The sequence below is a fragment of the Agelaius phoeniceus genome, chromosome 6, assembly GCF_051311805.1.
Source record: "Agelaius phoeniceus isolate bAgePho1 chromosome 6, bAgePho1.hap1, whole genome shotgun sequence".
NCBI classification, from domain to species: Eukaryota; Metazoa; Chordata; class Aves; order Passeriformes; family Icteridae; genus Agelaius; species Agelaius phoeniceus.
In genome coordinates, this window is record NC_135270.1 from 59,065,754 (window position 1) to 59,086,480 (window position 20,727).

General features: G+C 45.7%; 1 protein-coding gene across 1 annotated transcript in view; it reads left to right on the plus strand.

The window, feature by feature from the left end:
* Window positions 1-20,727, plus strand: part of RTN1 (reticulon 1) — a 125,828-nt gene that overhangs the window by 59,930 nt on the left and 45,171 nt on the right. The window contains exons 2-3 of the mRNA XM_054635268.2: window positions 12,952-13,689; window positions 17,947-18,729. Of these exons, the coding sequence (XP_054491243.2) occupies window positions 12,952-13,689; window positions 17,947-18,729 (1,521 nt within the window). The remainder of the gene's footprint in view (window positions 1-12,951; window positions 13,690-17,946; window positions 18,730-20,727) is intronic.

Below are 20,727 nucleotides of genomic sequence, written 5' to 3' on the forward strand. Positions count from 1 at the left end.
CAAACATGAATTACTGTCTCAAGTACCTTCAATCCAGACCCAGAGAAACCAACAAACGGTACCACCACAGGTGACAGTCAAACTAACCTGTGTTCCTTGATATCTTAATTATGCCTCTACTCTGAGCAGAGTTCAGACTTTCTGGCTGCTCTCCTGGGTGGGTGAGTATTGGTTTTCTGGGCCTGGATTGAAGCACTCAAGATGGTAGTTCATGTTTGGACTCAGGTGTTTATTATTTCTTATCAGCCTCACAACCATGAGTTCTGCAGCTTTTCAGTCTTACATCACTTTTCCACTCCTCTTTCCCATACCCAGACAGACAAGCAGTCCCAAGTCTGTCTCCACATTCAAAGCACACCATTTTCTTGGTTCCAGACCAAGCTGTCTTGGTCTGGAAGGCACAAAATAGCTAACTATCTCTTGTTACAAGGTCTTTTAAGACTAAACTATCCAATTAAGAAAGGACACCTAGATTATTTTCCCTTTTAACCCAATAACTGATCCCTGGAAGCCCTCAATGCAGACTTTTCTGTCCAATTACAAAACATCACCCAAATCCATGAAGAAGAAGGTAAAGAAGAACAACCTGCCTCCACCCTGAAACCTCCATCTTGCTTCATATTTATTTCTATATTCTAAAATCCCAAACTCTAAATTTTCCACCATGTGATATTACACACTTCTAACCAACTACACACCCATAATCCCAGTGCAATCAATCAATTTCAGAAGCCTGTTCCATGACCTCAGGTCAAATGCAGTGTTCTCTTGTGGGTCTGTGCCTTTAAGCACAGAAAGTTTAAAATTCTCAGCAGCCAGGATTCCAACAGGTGAGCAGTTTTGGTGTCATGTACTCACAGTAAAGGGAGGGAAGGACTTGTGTTGGTTCTTCCATAACAGAGAGTGAAGGGTGGGATAGGTTTAAAAAAACGTCCTCCGGGGGGCTGAGATCTCTGGGGAGGATTTTCCTGTCTCTGCCTGGAGTGAGCTCATCTGTCACAGGAGAAGAGACACAGTGGCAGGCAAAGAAAGGAGAGACCTTGAAGGCAAGGACATTTCTGGCATTAGTTATAGCACACATGGCCCAATCCTCCTCAAGCAGAAGCTGGAGCCAGCAGGTTGATGCTGATTGATGACTGCAGTGGCTCTGCCCCAAATTCTGCACTAGTCTGAGAGGTTTAACTTTTAATATAATTTTGAAAACTTTTTTGATTGACTTTCAGATGCATCCTTGGTGGCACCACCTTCTAGAAACAGAGAGAAATCCCTTAATGTGCATGGAAACCCCATTAGCTCTTGGATCAGAGTCCGCTGCCTCACCTGCCTCTGCAGAACCTCCCTATTTCTCTTTTTTTCTTTAAATATTTTCTGATATTACATATTCTGTATCCTGCTCAAGACTCTACAGGGGGTTTTTGTCCTAATGTTTCTGTTGCTGCCTGTAGACACCAGGAGCCAGCCACCTCAACATGACTTGCTCCAGCCAGGTCCTCTGGCCTTTCTGGAGCAAGTCATGTTGAAGTGGGAAAACCTTGGGTGGAAAGAGAGCTTGATGATTTTTGATATTTTTCTGTGTCTGCCTGTGTCACCCTGGCACTGCTGTGTCCTCTCTGACCTAGATTTCCCTGCTGTCCCCTGGGCATTAGATTTGATCCTGATTTATGGCCAGTAATGCCTTGTCTTCAGACTCTATTTGTTGGCTCCCAGGGCCTTGTACTTCCTTCCCTGGTGACAGTTTTATGCAGGTGTAACTCTTGTACCTTTGGTGGAGTCACTCCTGATTTACCCCAGCCTGCAGTGCCTGACAGCTGGTTTTCTCCCTGAATTACTGTGCCTGACACATCACTGTAGGTGTTAGGCATTGTCACAAAATTAATTTTCCTCTCGAGAGCCCTCAGTGATTTCAGCTGAACCTCTGTGCAATTGTGCCTCTGTCTCCCTGGAAGATTCATGCAGCTGGAGTGGATCCAGCCTTGGGGGATGGGGAGCCAAGTCCAAGTGCAAGACAACCCTTTTTGCCTTTTCTCTCATTTTTATACATGGCTTTCCATGAGGGTGACTGTGGTAACCCAGGGAATATTTCCATGAAATTTCCACAATTTGTTGTGGTCAGGTATGAGAGGCATAGAGAGAACTCAGCAATCCCTCCAGATGTGTATCAGATTCTTACTAAAAAGCTTTTATCTCAGCAAAGCTCTTCTCCAGCACTGGGTTGTCCCTCACTGTAGAAGAGCCTGGAGCTGCAGGGCAGTGATTTCTGTCCCAGGTTTTTCTCAGCATCAAAAGCAGGCTTTGGAATTTCTCCCTTTTCCAGGCTGAGTTGGAATCTGTGGCTCTGTGGCTGGGGATTGACTTGGAGCAATCATGAAAAGCTGAATTTAAAAGGAACTGGGACCCAGCAAAGGTGGGGCTGGATGGGCTGAAGGTGCCTGAGAAGGGAATTCCAGGGATAGAATCTGGCCAGGAGAGAAGGTGGCTCTGCAGGGGAGATTGGAGAACAACCTGGTCTGCTCTATGGGTAAAAGCAGCGAGCAGCTGAATTTCCTGAATCATGCTGGAAATGGGATTTCAGTATTTTAAAACTTAAAAGAAGAATGAGACTTAGCCAAACACATCCAGATTTTGTGAGATGCTTCGGAGTCTATTGCTCTAAAGGGAGTTGGGCCCCATTTCAGGTAATGGAAAATCATGATTTAGGTGCTAATTCACTTAGTGCTTGGAGTATTTTTGTCGTGGAGCTCAGTGAAGTTTTATCATTCCAGGGAAAATGTGACTACGGTGAAATAAGAAAGAATTAATCTTATAAGTGGACTTTAATTATCCTCAGGAAATTGCATTTGAAGGTATTTTAGGTAGTATCATGGTGGCATTGAAACCTATCAACCAGTCATCTTCCTATCACTGGAGTGAAAACCTTTTTACAAGAACCAGATTTTTGTTAACTCACTAAATGATATTTATCTTTTTTTTTTTTTTTTTTTAGTAATGCTGGACATCTAGCAGCATTTGGAAATTTGTGCACGTTTGAAACTATTCTTGTGCTTTCTCAGGCCTCCTTTTAAAATGCTCTGTATTTTTCATGCTGTCCAGAGTGCTGTGGAGAGCTGTCACAGACCTTATGCCAGGGTTTTACTGCCAGGTCAAATTGGAGCTCTCTGAGACAATTTATTGAAGCAGAAAGCCCCGAGGGCAGGTGGGGGTGGGTGGGAAGTGCTGAATCATTTAGGATGGGTTCACTTTGCACACTGATGGTTGGCTTTGGGGCACCTGCTCAGCATCCCCTGCCTGGTGCTGTGAGCCCTGGAGTGCTGTGGATGCCCATGGGAGCTGAGGGTCTTCAGCATCACCAAACCTGGAAGCTCTGCTGCCCTGTTTGACTTGGCTTGGTCTGAGGTGCACCATGACACCCTCAGCAGCAGCAAAAAGTGGACCCTGGTGTCTTTTTGGAGAGGCACTGACAGGGAAACAATAGCTGATGTGCTGCAGCACCTGTGGCCAAAAAAAAACAATGCTGTTAATATCCTGCTGGGATGGAGGGGCCCTTCTTAATTTTATTAAGAGCTCAGCAGTGTTTCCTACACATCCCTCCCACAGATGAGGCTGTAGCACTCCAGAGCAGAGCCAGGACCTGATCCATGCCTGCCCAGCAGTTGGAAGAAACCAGAAAGAAACCTGGCTGGGGCAACAGGAAAAGCCCCCAGGCAGGTCCTAGGGGAGAAACCTGCCACCAGCTGCTGAGGGGAGATTCTCAACCAGGCAGGCTGATGCTCCCAAAACTGTTAGGGCCTCTAAGGGTTGGAACCTTAAAGGGATTTATCCCCTGCTTCAGTCTCTGTGCTTACAAGAAGGTGGAGATCAAGGTTGCTGATCCTCAGCCAAGGTTTTTGGGGCTTGGATCCCAGCTGACCCCCTTTCCCCCATATATTTATCATATGGAGGACTGAGATTGGGTACCCCTGGGTCTGGAAGCTGCAATGCCTGTTTACAGCTAAAGCTGTGGGACAGTGATGCAACTCCAGCTGGGAGGCTGTAGTAACTCATATCCTCTGCAAAATGACCTGGAGGAGAAGTTTTCCATGCACCAAATTTTACATTAATTTTTTTGAATTTAGGACTTGCTTCCATCTCAGGGGGGGATGAATCAGAAGCCCTTCCAATGAAATCACTTGAGTAATCAGAGTGTCAATAGGATTAAGCCTGTTTTTTCCACGCTGTCCTCTTGCCCTCCTACCTGTGCAGGAGCCAGAACTTGCCATGGCAATGTTTCCTCTGGGATCTGGAGGGGAAGGATGGTGTCCTGGTCTAGGGCAAATTTGGGAGAAAGCCTCCAAAAGGGGCCCCTCCAGAAAGCAAACCCACACAGCCCCTGCCCCCAACCGGTTTGGGAAGAATTCCTCGGAGAGAAGCGGAAAGAACCTGTTTATTTAACAGGCACAGCACCCCCCAGCACACAAAATGAACAATACTGGGTGACACCACTGTGTCACTGCTCTGAAAAAGATGACAAATTCAGAAAGTCTCTCTGGGGGTGCTCGCTCTGTTCTCAGTCCCTCCGGCGCTGGGGCAGCTGCTGCCCAGAGTAGGCCCCGCTCGGCCACAAGGGGCAAACTCTCGGTGTTTGCCAGGCCCCAGCCCGGAGCAGGCTCGAGTGGGTCCAAAAAGGGAAAGGAAAAACAATCCAGGGAAAAATTCAGACTGCTTAGCTAAACTAACTAATGAGCAGAAGCAAAAAAGCAGGAGCAAAGCAGAAGAAAGAGCAAAGCAAAAAAGCAACACTATGTACTGCCCTGTCTGTGCGTCCCACCAGCCATGGGGGAGTGGCTGATAACAAAACCAAAACAAAACTTTCACTCTTCCCAGCCAGTCTTGAAGGCACAGAATATAATATCCAGCATAAACAGAACTCACAAATGGGAATACAAGCATCATAACATCACCCTAGGACAGATGGATAACCTGCACAGCTGAGGCACTGACTCCTTGCTGTCCCCAGGAGCTGAGGCACAGGCTGCCATGGCTGGAGGCAGCGAGGAGCCACCCCAGCACATTCAGGACCGTGCAGAGAACCACGGGGAGCAATAACAGAATAGGGTCAGGTACCCTCCTGAACCATCCTCTTAAAAACAAGAGCAGGCTCCCAGTACTAAAGTGATTTCAGCATCTGTGATAAGAAAAAGAAAGGCCTAAAGCAAGGGCGCCCAGGCCAAACAGGAGCGTTCCAGTGTCGAGGATGCTGCAGCGCCGGCGCTGGGGCTGCTCAGCAGTGACGTCCCAATGTCTCAGAAGGAGCAACACAGATTCAGTGGGTCAGAAGCCCCTTTTTATCCTGTTTTTTGTCCCTTTGGATTGGTTTCTTTTTGGATCCTTCATTTGCATGAAGGTTTAAGGTGTTCGATTGGCCCATTGCAGTTCTGTCCAGGCTGGCTCGTGGTGCACTTTCCTCAGGTGTGTTATGGTACATTGAGTATTGTATTTCTTACAACTACCCTTTTAACCCCTTTTACAATACAACAACCAAACTAACAGTACATGCTTAACGATCTATCAACTATTTTACAACAGTTTCTAACCTATTTTTAACAATCCGGTTTTGTTGCAGCACCCAATGTGCAAATGAATCCCCGAACGACTCTCGGGGGTGTGGCCGTCCATGTCTGCCAATGCCATTTGTGGGGATACATCTGTGCTGCAGACAGGATGGTGAGGGTTCTGGAGGAAAGGAAGTTGCCAACCTGTAAAGTGGTTTTGGGCATCCCGAGCTAAAACAAAGAGCACCATCTCCTGGCAGCTGGGAATAGCTGGCACAGCTTGCAGGGATGCACGCCCCGCTGCAGCTCTCCTGCAGGCAGCTTGCTGCTCTCTCTGTCTAGCCCAGAGCATCTGGAGGTGGGATAGCTCAGGGCTGACAGCTCCAGCCTGTTATAGTAACCTCCTGGAGCCAGGTCTAATAAGCTCTCGGAAGCCTTTAACACACTCGAGATAGCTCGGCTACCCTTGGAGTAATAAAAATCAGCAGGATGGCTTCTGTTGCAATGTCAGAAACAAAAAGGTTTAATAAAAGGCAAAATACCAAACAGAAAAACCGAGCCAGGTGCCAGAGGTTCTTGCTCCTGGTAAAACACTTCACAAAAGAGATTAGTTCACGGCCTTTTCTAGTTAATTGCCCAGGCGGGACTTTTTGGCTTCTGTCCAATTGGCTGTCCTTAAGTCTAAGGTAAAGTCCCCAAGGTCCTATGAGGTGGCTTTTCACCTAATGGATGAGAGAAACTTCTGGGCTTCTTTCCTTTTTAGGAGGACAAAGGATAGTTTTGCCACTCTGTCAACAAGGGGCACATTCCTACACCAGCCACTGAAAAAGGCAAATCCAAAGCACGCTGGGAGCTGATCCAGTGGTGTTATCCACAGCACAGTGGTGCCTCTGTGAGCATCTCAGCTCTTTGAGCTCTCAGCCATTTGGGATTCAAGCTCTGCTCAAGTTGACACACAATTGCTAAAGCACTTTCGGGTTTTGTTTGGATATCGAAGTGTTTGGGGTTAGAAAATTCATGCAGAAGGGTCTTGCAGAACAGAGAGCATGACTCCCAAGTGCTGCATTCAAATATCCTTGAGGGTGGCCAGATCCTTCTGAAGGAGTGCATGATTTGGGCTGGGGTTGAGAGATGCCTCTGCCACTCGTGCAAGTGCCTTAAAGTGACCTTAAAGCAAGTGACACCTTCCACTAGACCAGGTCCCTCAAGTTCCCCCCAGTGCCCTTGCCACTGCCAGGAAGGCACTAGTCAAGATACTGGAAAATCTGGAGTTTCCTGAGGTTTGGGTTGAATTTGAAATCAAGCAGAGAGAGGAAAACAGCTTGGTCTGGAACCAAGAAAATGGTGTGCTTTGAATGTGGAGACAGACTTGGGACTGCTGGTCTGTCTGGGTATGGGAAAGAGGAGTGGAAAAGTGATGTAAGACTGAACATCTGCATAATGATGTGTAGGGATGCAGATGAGAATGCAGTAAGACATTATGAGTTTTAAAAAGGAAAGTAACTGAGTTGGGGAACTAATAGGACACAATGAAACATGTATCAGGGTCAAAAACCAGGAACAAATATTTCCCTTTTTTTCCCCTCATTTTAAAGTGTGAGGAATAACAAGAAGCCAAGGTCAAGGAAAGGGTTTTTACTAGTGGCTGATGACAAATTGTAAATCTGGTACAGAAAAGAAAGGCAGGACTGTTTAATAACTACTTTTGTTGTGCATTTGGAAGAAAGCAGGAAGTTACATTTTCCTAGTGGTCATGGCTGAGTGATAAAAATGAAATTATATCTCTAATTCATTAATTACTGCAGATCAGGGGTTGTTGAAATGGGACAGGGTGGACCTGGATATGGGAAAGAGCTGGGAAGAAGCTCCCTGCTTCTGGGAGCTTTCATCCCTGCAGCACTGGAGCAGCCAGTAATGACTCCTGAAGCTCAATATCCAAAGCAAAAAGTCAGAGCCAGCTATTTAAAAGACTTACAGGAAGTTGCTGGAAGCTGCTTGCTCCCACTATTCTGCTTTTGTCTGAAAAGGTCGCTGAAACCTTAATTCCTCCCGTTGCAACCAAAAAGATTTTGTCTTCTCTGCACAGCTCCAGGCTGTAAAAGCTGCATCACCTAATTAAAGATCAGTTCTCCACTCTCTTCTTCTGAAAAATTATTAATTTTGAGCAAATCAGTGACAGGTAATAAATACAGAACCTTGCACTGAGGGGTTGCCAGCTGTTTTGGGGAACTGAAATTTCACATCACAGCATCATGGAATGGTTTGAGTTGAAAGGGACCTTAAAGCTCATCTTGTTCCAACCCTCCTGCTGTGGTCAGGGACACCTTCCACTAGACCAGGTCCCTCAGGTCACTCTGTGCCAGTGAAGATCACCAGAGCTGCATGTGAAGCTTGAGAGGTTAATATGAAATAAGGTTATTTTCTTGAAAGTTGAACACAATATTCTGAAGTGATCAATTTTAATAAGGCAAAGAATACTCTAGTTGTGGAAAAAAAAGAAATCACTTTTATTTAAATCTGCTCTTTTTCTTGCCTGTGATCCTCAGCTAACTTTTTGTTCCCTGTTCCAGCGTGCTGCAGCAGAGCAGCTTGCCTTGATCCAAATTGGTCTTGAGCTGCCTTTCTTAAATTAAGAGCTACTCTGCATGGAACCGATGATTTCTAAATTATTTCCTGTATCAATTGCTAAATAGCTCTAAATCCAGTTCCACAGGAGAGGATTTCTGGAGCATTCACTTATTCTGAGCAAACAAAACAGTCATTTTCCAACCTTTTTTTTCCCTTTGCAGTTGATGAAAATACATGTACCTTGCTGAGCATCTCAGCTGGGCTGGAGTGATTGAATCAGACCCATTACTTCTTAGCTGGTTACAGGAAGTGAAATTATTTCCCGAGGGCTCGTTTTACAAGAAAGCACAACTGCTGCTCTCAGGAGCTGAATAGCTTTCCTTCACCTGAATTGGCAGGCAAGTTTTTGGGCAGTTTTGAGTGAAATCCAGATTAAAAAACCCCAGCCTTTGTAACAAGGGTGAATTCAGACCTGATACTGTCATCTGTTATCGGTGCTATTCAAGGCTTCTCCTTCCCACGGATATTGAACCAAATAAACTTAAAGTCAGAGAGGGCATTGCTTAATCACCAGGCTCTGAGTGTGCTATTCTTCAGCAAAAATCTGCTCAGCTGTTACCAGTTTCCATGTCTTTAATAGCCAATCTAATAGCTGAGAGATTCACACTTCCCAAATGAGAGGCAGTTTTGGCAATGGCTTTAAATCAATCCCAGTGGAAATAGGGAGTTACATTAAATCCTATTAATTAGGCAATTTCAGCTGTCTTCAGTGCTTTTGACTCTGCTGTTGCCTTGAGAGTTGGGATCCCCATATGTCCTGCTAATGTGAACCCTCCCTTTGCTCACATAGCCTGTAACTCCCTCTCCTCCTCAACCCCTGTAGGAAATGCATTTTCTGGTTTCATTTCTATTTGCAAAGCTGCTGCAGAAAAAAAACCAAAAAGGTTTATGATTGATAGTGATTCCATTCTAAATCAGCTCCTGTGTTAACATCTGCTACAGTACTGGGTTTGTACAATTTGAAAATATGATGTTTGAAAATGTGATGTTTGTGTCAATGACTATTTCAGGGTTATTTTTCTTTCTGCTGAGGAATAACATAAAGATTAGGATGGTATTTTCTCAACCTCTCTTTATCACCGTGAGCTCACTTTATCACTCCTGTGAGCTGCTCAGGCTATAACTCCTGCTATGAAGCACCTGACACAAATGCATTAGAAACCTTTTCACTGCTCTATTGATCAGCATTGCTAAGAGCTGCAAATGCTTGTGCTTCTGGCTCCCATGTACTGTGGACAAAGCACAAATGAAAGCTGTGAGCAGCATCTGTGAATATTGCTTTGGCAGTGGCTTCAATCTCCTTCGTCTCTGTTTGTGCTCCCTCTCTCCTAGCAATAGTGGGATGTTTGCAGGAATGGATTTTTGCCCTCTGATGGTGTTGTGACAGTGTATTCCTCGTGAGCAGAAAGTATTCCACAGCTGTCTCGAGCCACAGCCACTCAGGGTCAGTGGGACTTTTCCAGTGGATTCAGTGGGCTTTGGATCAGGTCCAGGAGGCACTGAGGAAGCATTTAGTGAAAGAGCAGCCCTGAAACCCTGTGATTTAGACAGCCACTCACCCAGCACAAATAGTAAATTACAAACAGCAGATACTGGCAGCAACAGGCATGAATAGTCTGTAGTCGGCAATTCACAGTCTGGAATGTGTTGGCGTAAACAATGCATCAGATAATTCCAGCTAACCAACACATTTGTGAAAATCCAAGCCTGTTCATGGATAATTTTCAGAAAGGCAAGTTCAGCAAGAAGAGCACTGGCAAGGAATAGAACCTTTCCCTTTTTGCTTACTGCTCACTTAGGAATGTGTTCTGGGTATGAGCTGTCATTGCAAGGCACTGGATGACCTCAGGTAGAAGCTGGGTGTTGGGCAGCCCAGTTTATCCCTTATTCTGCTTTGGTTTCGCTGTGGTTTTCCCCTTAGGCTTCATTCTCACTCTAGCTTTGCTGTTGGGACTGAGTTACTGGGAGCAGTGAGGATGGGATCTGCCTGCAGCAAGTCACAAAGGCATCTTGCAGCCCTGAGTGAGCTGGCAGGAAAACAGGAGGTGAAATTTGGAGTAGTAAAATATTGTATTTTCAGGGAATGCCCTGACGAAGGCAGGAACGATGAATCTGACTCCATGTTCTCAGAAGGTTAATTTATTACTTTATAATACTATATTATATTAAAGAATACTGTACTAAAGAATACAGAAAGGATACTTACAGAATGCTAAAAAGCTAATAATGAAAACTGGTGACTCTTTCCAGAGTCCTGACACAGCTTGGCCCTGATTGGCCAATGAGTCAAACAGATCACAGCAGAATCCAATGAAACAATCACCTGTGGATAAACAATCTCCAAACACATTCCACACGAGCAAAACACAGGAGAAGCAAGTGAGATAAGAATTGTTTTCCTTTTCTCTGAGGCCTCTCAGCTTCCCAGGAGAAAAATCCTGGGCAAAGGGATTTTTTCAGAGAATGTGAATGCCACAGTTAAATGTAAAGGTGCATAGACAGAGAGGGGGAAATAAGCCTCAAGTTCACATCTCCACAGTGACCTTCCCTACTCTGAGACAAGAGCTTGCCAGGATGATAAATATTTCTGTGAAAAGTTCTATGCAGTGCTACACAGCAGTGAGAACACCCAGCTGAAGGCTGGGAATGACTGGCAATGGATGATTTTCCACCTGCTGGCTGCAGCACCCCTTGCTCTGTGCTCTCCTGTGGCAAAGGCTGCTACAAATCCCTGGCTGTGAGGATGGCGCTGCTGCCTGCATTGTGTGTGCTGGAGCAGATTAGCAGGGAGGACTGCACCCAAGGCCAGGGAGGATGGGGACACAGGAGCAGGTAGCGCAGGTAGGATGAGAAACAAGGAGTGGCCCTTTTGGGTTGCTTTTTTCCCCTGTGCTATCAGGTTTCCCCTTGTAATGGGAGGGGATTTGTTGTTCCCAGCCTAGAGGCAATCCAGGGAAAAGAAATTGCTTGTAAGACATCACAACACTGCACAATGCAGAAATAAGGTGAGGGAAACAATCGCTCTGCCTTTGTGCAGGGCTTGGGGTGTATGTGTGTGTCAAATCCAGTGAGGCTGTGCAGTACAATAAAGCCTTCAGTTACATCTCTGAAGTATTACAGGGCAGAAAATACTGCTTCAGGGCTCCCTAAATGAGCTGCACATGCCTGCTGCATGGAGGGCTGCGGGCAAAAGCAGTTGTGGTGGTGTTTAGAGATGGTATCAGTCTCTATGTGTGCAAGGGGGATGGAAATACTCAAATGCAAGTACCTCAGGAGCTTTTGCATGGACATGTTCCAGCTTCTGGCTTTGCAGCTGCAGCAATGTCCCTGTAGTTTTGTGATGAAGTCTGCACTGTGTGTTGTGGTGGTGTTCACAGGGGTCCCAGGACAAGAAAAGAGATGAGAATCTTGACTCCATATTTCAGAAGGCTGATCTATTATTTTATGATATATTATATTATATTATATTATATTATATTATATTATATTATATCTATACTAAAAGAATAGAAGAAAGGATTTCATCAGAAGGCTAGCAAGGAAAGGAATGGAATGATAATAAAATCTTGTGACTGACCAGACAGTCCGAGCCAGCTGGACTGTAATTGGCTATTAATTAAGAACAACCACATGAGGCCAATCACAGATCCACCTGTTGCATTCCACAGCAGCAGATAATTATTGTTTACATTTTGTTCCTGAGGCCTCTCAGCTTCCCAGGAGAAAAAATCCTTACAAAAGGATTTTTTCATAAAACATGTCTGTGACAGTGTGTGGTAGCCCAGGCATGTGTGGAGCAGGTGAGGAGCCTCACATCCCTCGCAGGTGATGAGCAAAGGCTGGAGAAAGCCAGCCAGCTCCTGTGGTACTTCAGCACACGAGGGGTTAACAGGCTGCTCCCTCCCATAGGCAGCAGCTCCTACAGACGTTGGCTTTGTTCCTCCTCTTCCCATTCCCTCAGCCCCCACAGGAATCCTCTCTCCCCCCTCCCTGGTGGGGGATCTCGCTGTTCCTGTCCTCGAGCTGTGCTTTGTATGGATGCTGCAGAGGGAGAGTGGCCGCTGTTTCTAATTTAATTAGCATCATCCCGAGGAGCTGAGAGCGTGGCAGAGGGAATTAGAGGCATGAAAATGATGCATGGGTTTAACCACCTTCATGCCAGCATGATTTCTTGATGATGCACATGGGCTACAGCTTTCTGAACATGTGGAATTCACTAAATGAGGATGTTGAGTCTTTGCCTTGGTGTTTCACAAATTTAGGGTGGCTACTCTTAAGACAAAATGCAATCTAAATCTGCTTGCCAACTTGGCCTCTCAATTTCAGTCCAGCAGATTTTTTTTCATAATGAAAAGTTTCCTTAGGATAAAATTCCTCCAGGTCTACATATTTTAAAAAAATTTGGTTTAGTATTGGACATTAGATTTCTTTTAAGCATATGGGATAATGAGCCCCTGGGTTGGATTGTGAGGGATGTTGTGAGGTTGCAATCACAGGAAGTTTTTATTTGCAGGCTGGGCAAACATTGGGCAGGAATACTTAGTTACTATCAGGATCCTTCTTGCTATTTTAAGATAGCACAGCAGCTGGAAGACTTGTGTGACAGATGTGCCCCTATATTGCCCAAAGGCATAGAAAGAGACAGTCCCCAAGAGCTTGCAAGCAAAGTCAAGTCTGGTTCACAAACCAAATCTAAACTCAGCAGGGGGTGAGCGTGGCTTTGCAGAAAGCTTGATGCAGAAATCCTGCAGGCACTTGTGTCTCACTGTGCCTGGTTTTTGTGTGTTTGCTCCAGGTGTCACAGGCTCATCACACCTCTTCGACTACGGCTCCACTGCCAACGGAGGGGACAACTCCTTCTACACCTCCCTGATCTCTGATGTCCACTACACCACCCCGAGGGACTCCACCTATTTCACAGGCATCTATCAGCAGGAAAACACCCCCATTCCCTGCTCAGGCAGCACAGAGGGGTTTAATGCCCTGGGCCATCCTGTTCAAGACGTGACTGGGTTTGAGTCCCGTGGCTTGTTTAGCTCAGACTCGGGAATAGAGATGACTCCTGCAGAGTCTACTGAAGTTGACAAAACCTTAGCAGATCCCATGAAAGTAGAAGCTTACAAATACATGGACATGAGTAGATCAGAAGAAATAAAGTACCAAGAAAAACACGACTCTGACTCAGAAGATGAGAGCCCAGGCCTTAGTGATAAGTACCGGGGAACACCCGTGGGGTCCAGCCACACCGCCGAACTTCCACAGACGCCTTCGGAGAGCACAAAGGCAGCCAAGGAACAAGACCTGCTGGAAGACAGAAAATCTGGGGGTCAGCACAGTCCCTCTGTGGCTACAACCCCTGTCAAGATCACGCTCACTGAGACAGAAAGCACCAAGGAAGCTGCCAGCAAAGAGCCAAGCCCAACTCAGCCAGACACCGGCCTGAAGCCGAGCCATGAGGTGGTGCCCACGGTGACGGTGTCAGAGCCCGAGGATGACAGCCCAGGATCTGTCACACCACCCTCCTCTGGCACAGGTAATGCTGGTCTTGGTGCAGGACACTGAGGGTTTTGCTGCTCAAGAAGTGGTTGCAATTGTGCCCTGTACATTGGAGAATTACCGTGGATTTCTGGGGTGAGAGAGGGCATTACAAGTCTCCATGGCCAGAGGTGTTTGTGCTCTCCTCTGGCACCAGTTTGTGCAGCCAGAGTGAAGGGGGGGCAAATTGTGCTCCCCATCATGGCACACTGCTCAGGAGGGGCTGTCCTTCTGTATAGAAAGGGATCCAGGCCTGCTGAGCCCAGTCCTCAGGGATCTCTCCTCAGGGGAAACAGTGTCCCTGTGGGCATCACTGGGGTATCTTCATCTAGGCCATGGTTTGAGCTGGACCCTGGTGGTTTGGGGGTCTCTTGGTCACCCTGGCTGCCCTGATTCCCCAAGGGAAATGAGATGTGTGGGATCAGGGCAATGCAACTGACTGGGTTGATAATATGAAAATTTTAATGGCTGGCTTAGCATCTCTTTGGCCTTGCAGAAAATAAGGTTAAATTGTTAAAAAGCAGTGCTGTTTTCCTGTCAAAGTGCTGATTTTATAAAGTGCTGAGGAGGGAAATGCTGTCACCTCATTTACAAAGGGGACTGGAGGGACAAAGGGCCAGTCTCTTTAAAAGACACCTGATTGATGGCTATTGGGAGGTTACCAAAACCCCATGTTTATACATTTTTCCTACTGTCTGATTACTGCAGTAGTCCATAATATTTATTCCTCATTTTCCCTATTATACACAGCTAAAATATAAAAGTAGCATAGTCCTTTAAAAAGGACTAAAGTTCTGTGACAGAAAGCCAAATTTTTAGACTGAAAATTAAATTTCAGTGTCCCGGATCGAAATCCTTTAACAATGAACATTTGACAAAGAACATCCCCAAGCTGAAACTTCCATTGTTTCAATTTCATTTAGAAGCATTAAAAAAAAAACAACTAGAATTTCCTTAAAATGGCAGTCTGGCACCCACACTAATACCCCCTCTTGGAGGAATATTTGGTTCCTACAAAAAAGTGAGGGAGCATTTGAGCACTTCCACATAGGAAAAGGAGATAGACTCCACCACAGCTGTGAATTTATTCTGCCTGCATCCGCCAGAAACTTTAATGAATAGACTTTAGAGCCATGAGCCATTTCACTCAGTCTTTTATTTGACTGAGTGAAATCACACACAGCTCCTGAGACGTGCCACTGTTCATCGATTTACACTTTTTGCTACAAGGTAATTAAGGACTTCAGGCACTGCTACTTATTCAGTCCTGGTGTCTGTTCAAGGCTGCCTTGGGGATGCTGGGTATCCCATCAAAATTGCTTATCCATCCTGTTAAGGAAAGAAGGAGGCATGTTCTTCTAGAGGCTGGCTCCCAAAGGGTGTTTCCTCTGCATTTGCCCTCCTTTCCTGCAGCTGGGAATGTTCCATGCCCAGATCCCACATTCATAAGTGATGAAGAAATTTAAAACCTGCCCTTGCTATTCCCACGCAGTGACCCAGCAAAGTCGTGGCTCCTAGGTACCCCTCAAGCATTCTGGCAAAGCTGCCAGCACACCCTGCTTGGATCAAGACTTTTGAAAACATTTTGCTTTTAATCTCTGGCCCTCATCTTTCTGGGGAAGGAAGATGTGGTCTGTCTCTGCACTGAAAGGCCATGGGTATTTATCCACCTCCCAGTGCCAGCAGTGAATGTGACACCCTGCTGCTGGCCACAAAGGGCTGTTTTATTCACAAGGTGAATGCCAGGGCTGGGAGGAGCAGGGTGAAGCCCAGGGACAGCGTTGCTGTGCTACCAGGGCTGGAAGTCACATGCCTGCTTGGACTGGTGCCGGGTTCAGTCTGGCTCTGGGAGAAAACGCTCGCATGTGGTGATGCAGGAGAGCAGCACAGCTTCCAGAGGAGGATGCAGGAGCTCCCAGTGCACCAGAAAATTCCCAGCATCCAGATGGGAGTGTGGTGTAAAAACATCAGCACTTGAATCCTGCCCATGGACACAGTCTGGGGTGCAGAAGGACATTTTGGTGTCATTTTTGTGGACTGGAAACTTTCCTCCACTCCACTGTGGGATCCAGCCCTGTGGATACCTGCAGGCACTGTCCTCTCATGGACCTCTTCACCTGCATCTGCTGGAGGAAACTTGGGGATTTATTTTCCTGGTAGCTTTTTTGACTCCTCACAACCTGCAGTGCCACTTAGTGACCTCATCACATTAATAATCACTTTAAATTAGGGAATGAACACTCAGGATCCCAGAGGACAAATTTCCATTGTGCCTGATGGCTGTGTCAATGCGACTGGGGAATTGCAGTCAGAAAATGCAGACTAGGCTGTTAATATTTTTGTTTTGTTTCAAATTTTGGGTGATGAGATAGTCATGATTTTTCTTAATATAGTTCATAATGATATTAAGAATTACAGTAGAAAAAAAATAGTTTCATTCTTGGACCCAACTGAGCTAAGAGCAGACAGTATTCACCACCCACACCCTGACAAAAAAACCAAACCCCAAGTTAATAAAAAAACCCAACTAACCAACAAACAAACAAAGAAAGAAAAAAAAAAAAAGAGAGAGAGAAAAGTGTCTGATCTTAAATTTTACAGGTAACTACACATGGGTTGTTAGGATCAGCAGAATCCAGCAGTCCCATGTGTGTATTTGTCCCCAGAACAGACTATGGTGACAGTCTGATGCTGTCATGTGTGTCCTGAGCCCATGCTCCTCTTGACTGAGGATTTCCCTGGTTAAAACCACGTTGGTGAGCCACTGGTCAAGCAGTGACCAGCGTTGCCTTCTACCTCAGCTTTCTCTTCAGTCAGTGGTGCTTCTTTTATAAGGAGTCCCTGCATGCCAGACAGGGAGACTTTGTGCCTGTGCTCCCAGCCCTGCTAGAGGGATATGTGCTGCTGTGAAATCTGTTCTGTTGGTTCCTGCTGGAATTTTGGTTATTGAGAATTTCAGATTTTTTACGTTGATAGGTATTGAGAATATTGCATTTGATTTGAGGTTATGGAGAAAGTTTTTAAAATTGAGTGATAGAATTAAGGTTATAGGTGTGTAGTTTGAATAGAAGTGTGTAATATTATATGGTAGAAAATAAACTATATATAATTAACTATAGTGATAGTTTACCTATATATAATTAAACTATATAGTAGAAAACTTAAGAGTTTAATATTTTAGAATATAGTAATGTACATAAAGTAAGATGGAGGTTTTAGGGTAGAGCTTGGGTTTTTTGGGGTTTTTTTTAATGGGTTTGGGTAGTATTGGATAATTAGATAAAATTAATATTAATTATATTATACATTATATGTAATTACATAGTTTTATATTATATATCATACATATTTTATTATTATTATGTAATTGTATAATTATCGTGTGAAAAATGCTAGTCACTTGTTTTTAAAATTTAAAAAGTTTAATAGTAATAAAATGGTTAAAAATAGTAATATAATTAGAGTAATAAAAATTTGGACAATTTGAATTAGGACAATATGAGACAATAGAGACAAAGAGTTACAGACAGTCTGGGTACCTCTTTCTGGGCAAAATAAGCCCGAAAAAGGACACTCATTAACAGAGGATTAACCCTTAAAAACAACACCCTGTTGCATATTCATACACCTCATCCATGATGCATAAATTCCATTCACACACAGGATTCTGTCTGGGCAGTGTCAGCTTCTTCCTCTGAATCCTGACGGCATCTTCAGGCCTGAGCGAGGCGGGAAGAGTTTGGGTTTTTTGATAAGAGAGCAATAAATTCTCTTTCTCTGAAAGATTCAGGTGTCCTGTGGCTGCTATCTCGCTGCAAGTCCTTTCTTTATAAAAAAGTATCCTACATAGCATAGTTTCTATTTTAACATTGTTATAACCTAAAACTATATTTAACACACTACTTAAGAAAAATAATACAGCATAACTTTCTAACATAACACACATAATATTCATTTTAATATTTGCAAAAAGCCAATCATAAAAGACGCATTTTTCACAATAGTATTGCATTATAGTATTAATTATAGTATAGTATTATATCTATACTATTAATTATAGTATAGTATTATATTATTGTTATATTATTGTAGAGTATTATATAATTATAATATATAATTCGATAAAAATCTAAGCTGCTGGAAAATAAGATTATTATTTTTTTTCTTTTTTTTTTTTTTTTTTTTTTTTTTTTGTTTGGTTTGGTGGTTTTTTTTTGGTTTTTGGGGGTTTTTTTTTGTTTCTCCTACATGGCAGAACCGTCCGGCTCGGAGTCTCAGGGCAAAGGCAGCCTGTCGGAGGACGAACTCATCAGTGCCATCAAGGAAGCCAAGAGCTTTTCCTTCGAGCCCGCGGAGGCGCAGCGCTCCCCGGCCGCCCCCGCGGAGAAGCGGGAGCCGCGCTCCAAGCCCGGCCGCCCTCCCGCCGCCCCGCACGGCGAGCACGAAGCCAGCAGCGCCGAGTCCGGCGACTCGGAGATCGAGCTGGTCTCGGAGGACCCCCTGGCCGCCGAGGAGGTGCTGCACTCCAACTACATGACCTTCAGCCACATCGGGGGGCCCCCTCCGTCGCCCGCCTCGCCCTCCATCCAGTACAGCATCCTGCGGGAGGAGCGGGAGGCGGAGCTCGACAGCGAGCTCATCATCGAGTCCTGCGATGCCTCCTCGGCCTCCGAGGAGAGCCCCAAGAGGGAGCAGGACTCCCCCCTGATGAAGCCCAAGGTCATGGACATTATCAAGGAGGAGAACAACTCGCGCACTGACGCCTCGGACTACGAGGCCGGTAAAATGACGGAGAGCAGGATGAACAGGGAGAACCTGGCGGAGTCCTCGTCCTACCTGAAAAGCTCCTTTGTTGCACCAAAAATAGGCGCTGAGCCCCCGACCTCTGCCGTCAGCACCGAGGAGCTGAAGGAAAGAGTAAAACTGAAGAAACCCATTGAAGAGACTGTTGTTAACCAAAGTAAAGTGTCTTCCAAGGACTTTGGCAAAAAAAGTCCGCTGGCTTCGTTGCTACTGCCGTTTTTAAATAAGCAGAAAGGTAAATGCAGATGTTATGTTGGTTTTTGCAGTGCTGCAGAGAGGAGGGGGAGGGAGAAGCGGCTGTTCCTTGCAGGGGAGAGGTTTGGAGTGCGGAGCAGGGGGAGCCGCAGGCACAGGATCCCCTCAGGGGGGAGCTGGGCACGCCTGTGACAATCCACACAGCATCCCTGACCTGCCCATCCTCTGAGGGAACAAATAAATACCAGCAAAAAAAGAGGCATCCTCTTAGGGAAAAAGTAAATACCAGCAGCAATAATTTTTAGGCTTAAGCATAGATACAGGGTGGTGCAACCCCAGAATCGTGAGGCTGATTTGTACATCAGGTATCGGGAGGACAAAGAGGAACAAATGATCATCTTACCTTTTAAATACTACTTGCTTTGTCCCAGGGGAGGGGTCCAATCAGGGATGTGGTCCTGCATCTCTCAGAAGTGTAAGGGTAAAGATCTTGAGGATGCATTTCTAAAAAAAGATAAATACTTGGAGAAGGAGAGGAGTTGGGTTTGGTGAGTCTGGGTGTTTCTGAAAGTGTTCAAGGCCAGATTGGATGGTCAAAAATTGATTTTGAGTGCAGGAAAGGCATGTAAAGGCTGTGCAGAGGAAAAGCCCACATTCAGCCCGACCCCAGAGCAGTGTTGCTGGTTGTGCTGCTGGCAGCCTGTGGGCTCTGGAGCTCTCTGGTGTCCTGCTGGGCGTGCTGACACCACGGCCATGGCCCTGAATAACGAGGTGGATGGAGCACAGCAAGAGCGTGTGTGGTTTGCACAGTGATCTCTGCTTAACATCTATTGCCATCCAGTGGCAATAACAAAAACGGGCAGGCACTTCCCAGCTCCATTTCACTGGAGCTGTCAGAATTCAATGGAGTGGAGCTATTCCCACGCTGTTGATCACCAAGCAGCCTCTCCTGCTTTTCCACATGGTTGGAATGATGGCTTTGCTTGATGCACCCCGGGCTTGGCTTTGGCAGGAGTTGTGCAGTTGTTACCTGAGTTAGTGCTGCCTCCTGCTCCTGCAGAGCACAGAGGGGAAGGCAGAGCTGCAGCCAAGCAGCATTCACATCACTCCTGGCATCTCCTGCCAGGGGTGGGCACAGCCCTCGCACAGCAGGGCTTGTAGCATATCTGACTGTGGCACTGCAGGAGGGGAGGCTTCCAGCTCAGTTTCTTCTTCCTTTTTATTCTTTTTTAAAATTATTATGTGCTGGACTTGCACATGGCTTGGGCATACAGGGAATTTCAGAAAATACCTGCTGTCCTGGAGACATGAATCCTTTGGTCCAGGGCATTTTACAAGAAGCCCAAAAGAAGCCTGGATCAAGGCAAGCTGAGAAGGAGCTCTTTGGCAAAGTCCTTCTGTTTTCTCTCGTGGTGCCTTTTGGCCACTCTCTGCCAGGATGGCCTGGCTTACCTTGTGCTGGTGTCCCACAGCCTCAGAACCTGGCCCTGGGAGGAGATCTCCCTTATGCTGGAGGATCATGTCTCTCTCCAGCCCCTCTACAGTATTAGAAGATTCCTTCTTCTTGATCCATTTAATGAAATATGCAGCATCTTGTTACCTCTCAGATCAGCTGCCTGATGTCAGGATATATTAAAAAAAAGAGATGTGGACATTCAAAGTAATGGTTATTTTAATTTTGTTTTTGCTTTATGGAATTTCACTTAAGAAAAGGAAAGCCCAGGCCTGGGGCTGTGGGCTGTCACTCACAGGTTGGATGACACAATGGGCAGGACCCAGGCCCCAGGCAGGATCCTGCTGGACACACAGTCAAACAAAATTAATCATTTCAAGTGCATTATTCTGCAGCACAGGCCTGTGCCAACCTGACACAAAGCATCTTGATTTTGATGCCTTATGAAAGGCTTTCACTGCACTGCTCCAGTCATTCCCCTACAAATGTGTGTCCTTACCACACACCCTGTGTGGCTGCTGTGGCTCCAAGCACCCATGAGGGACACCAAGGTTCTGGGCCACCCATCACTGTGGGGTATCCTGG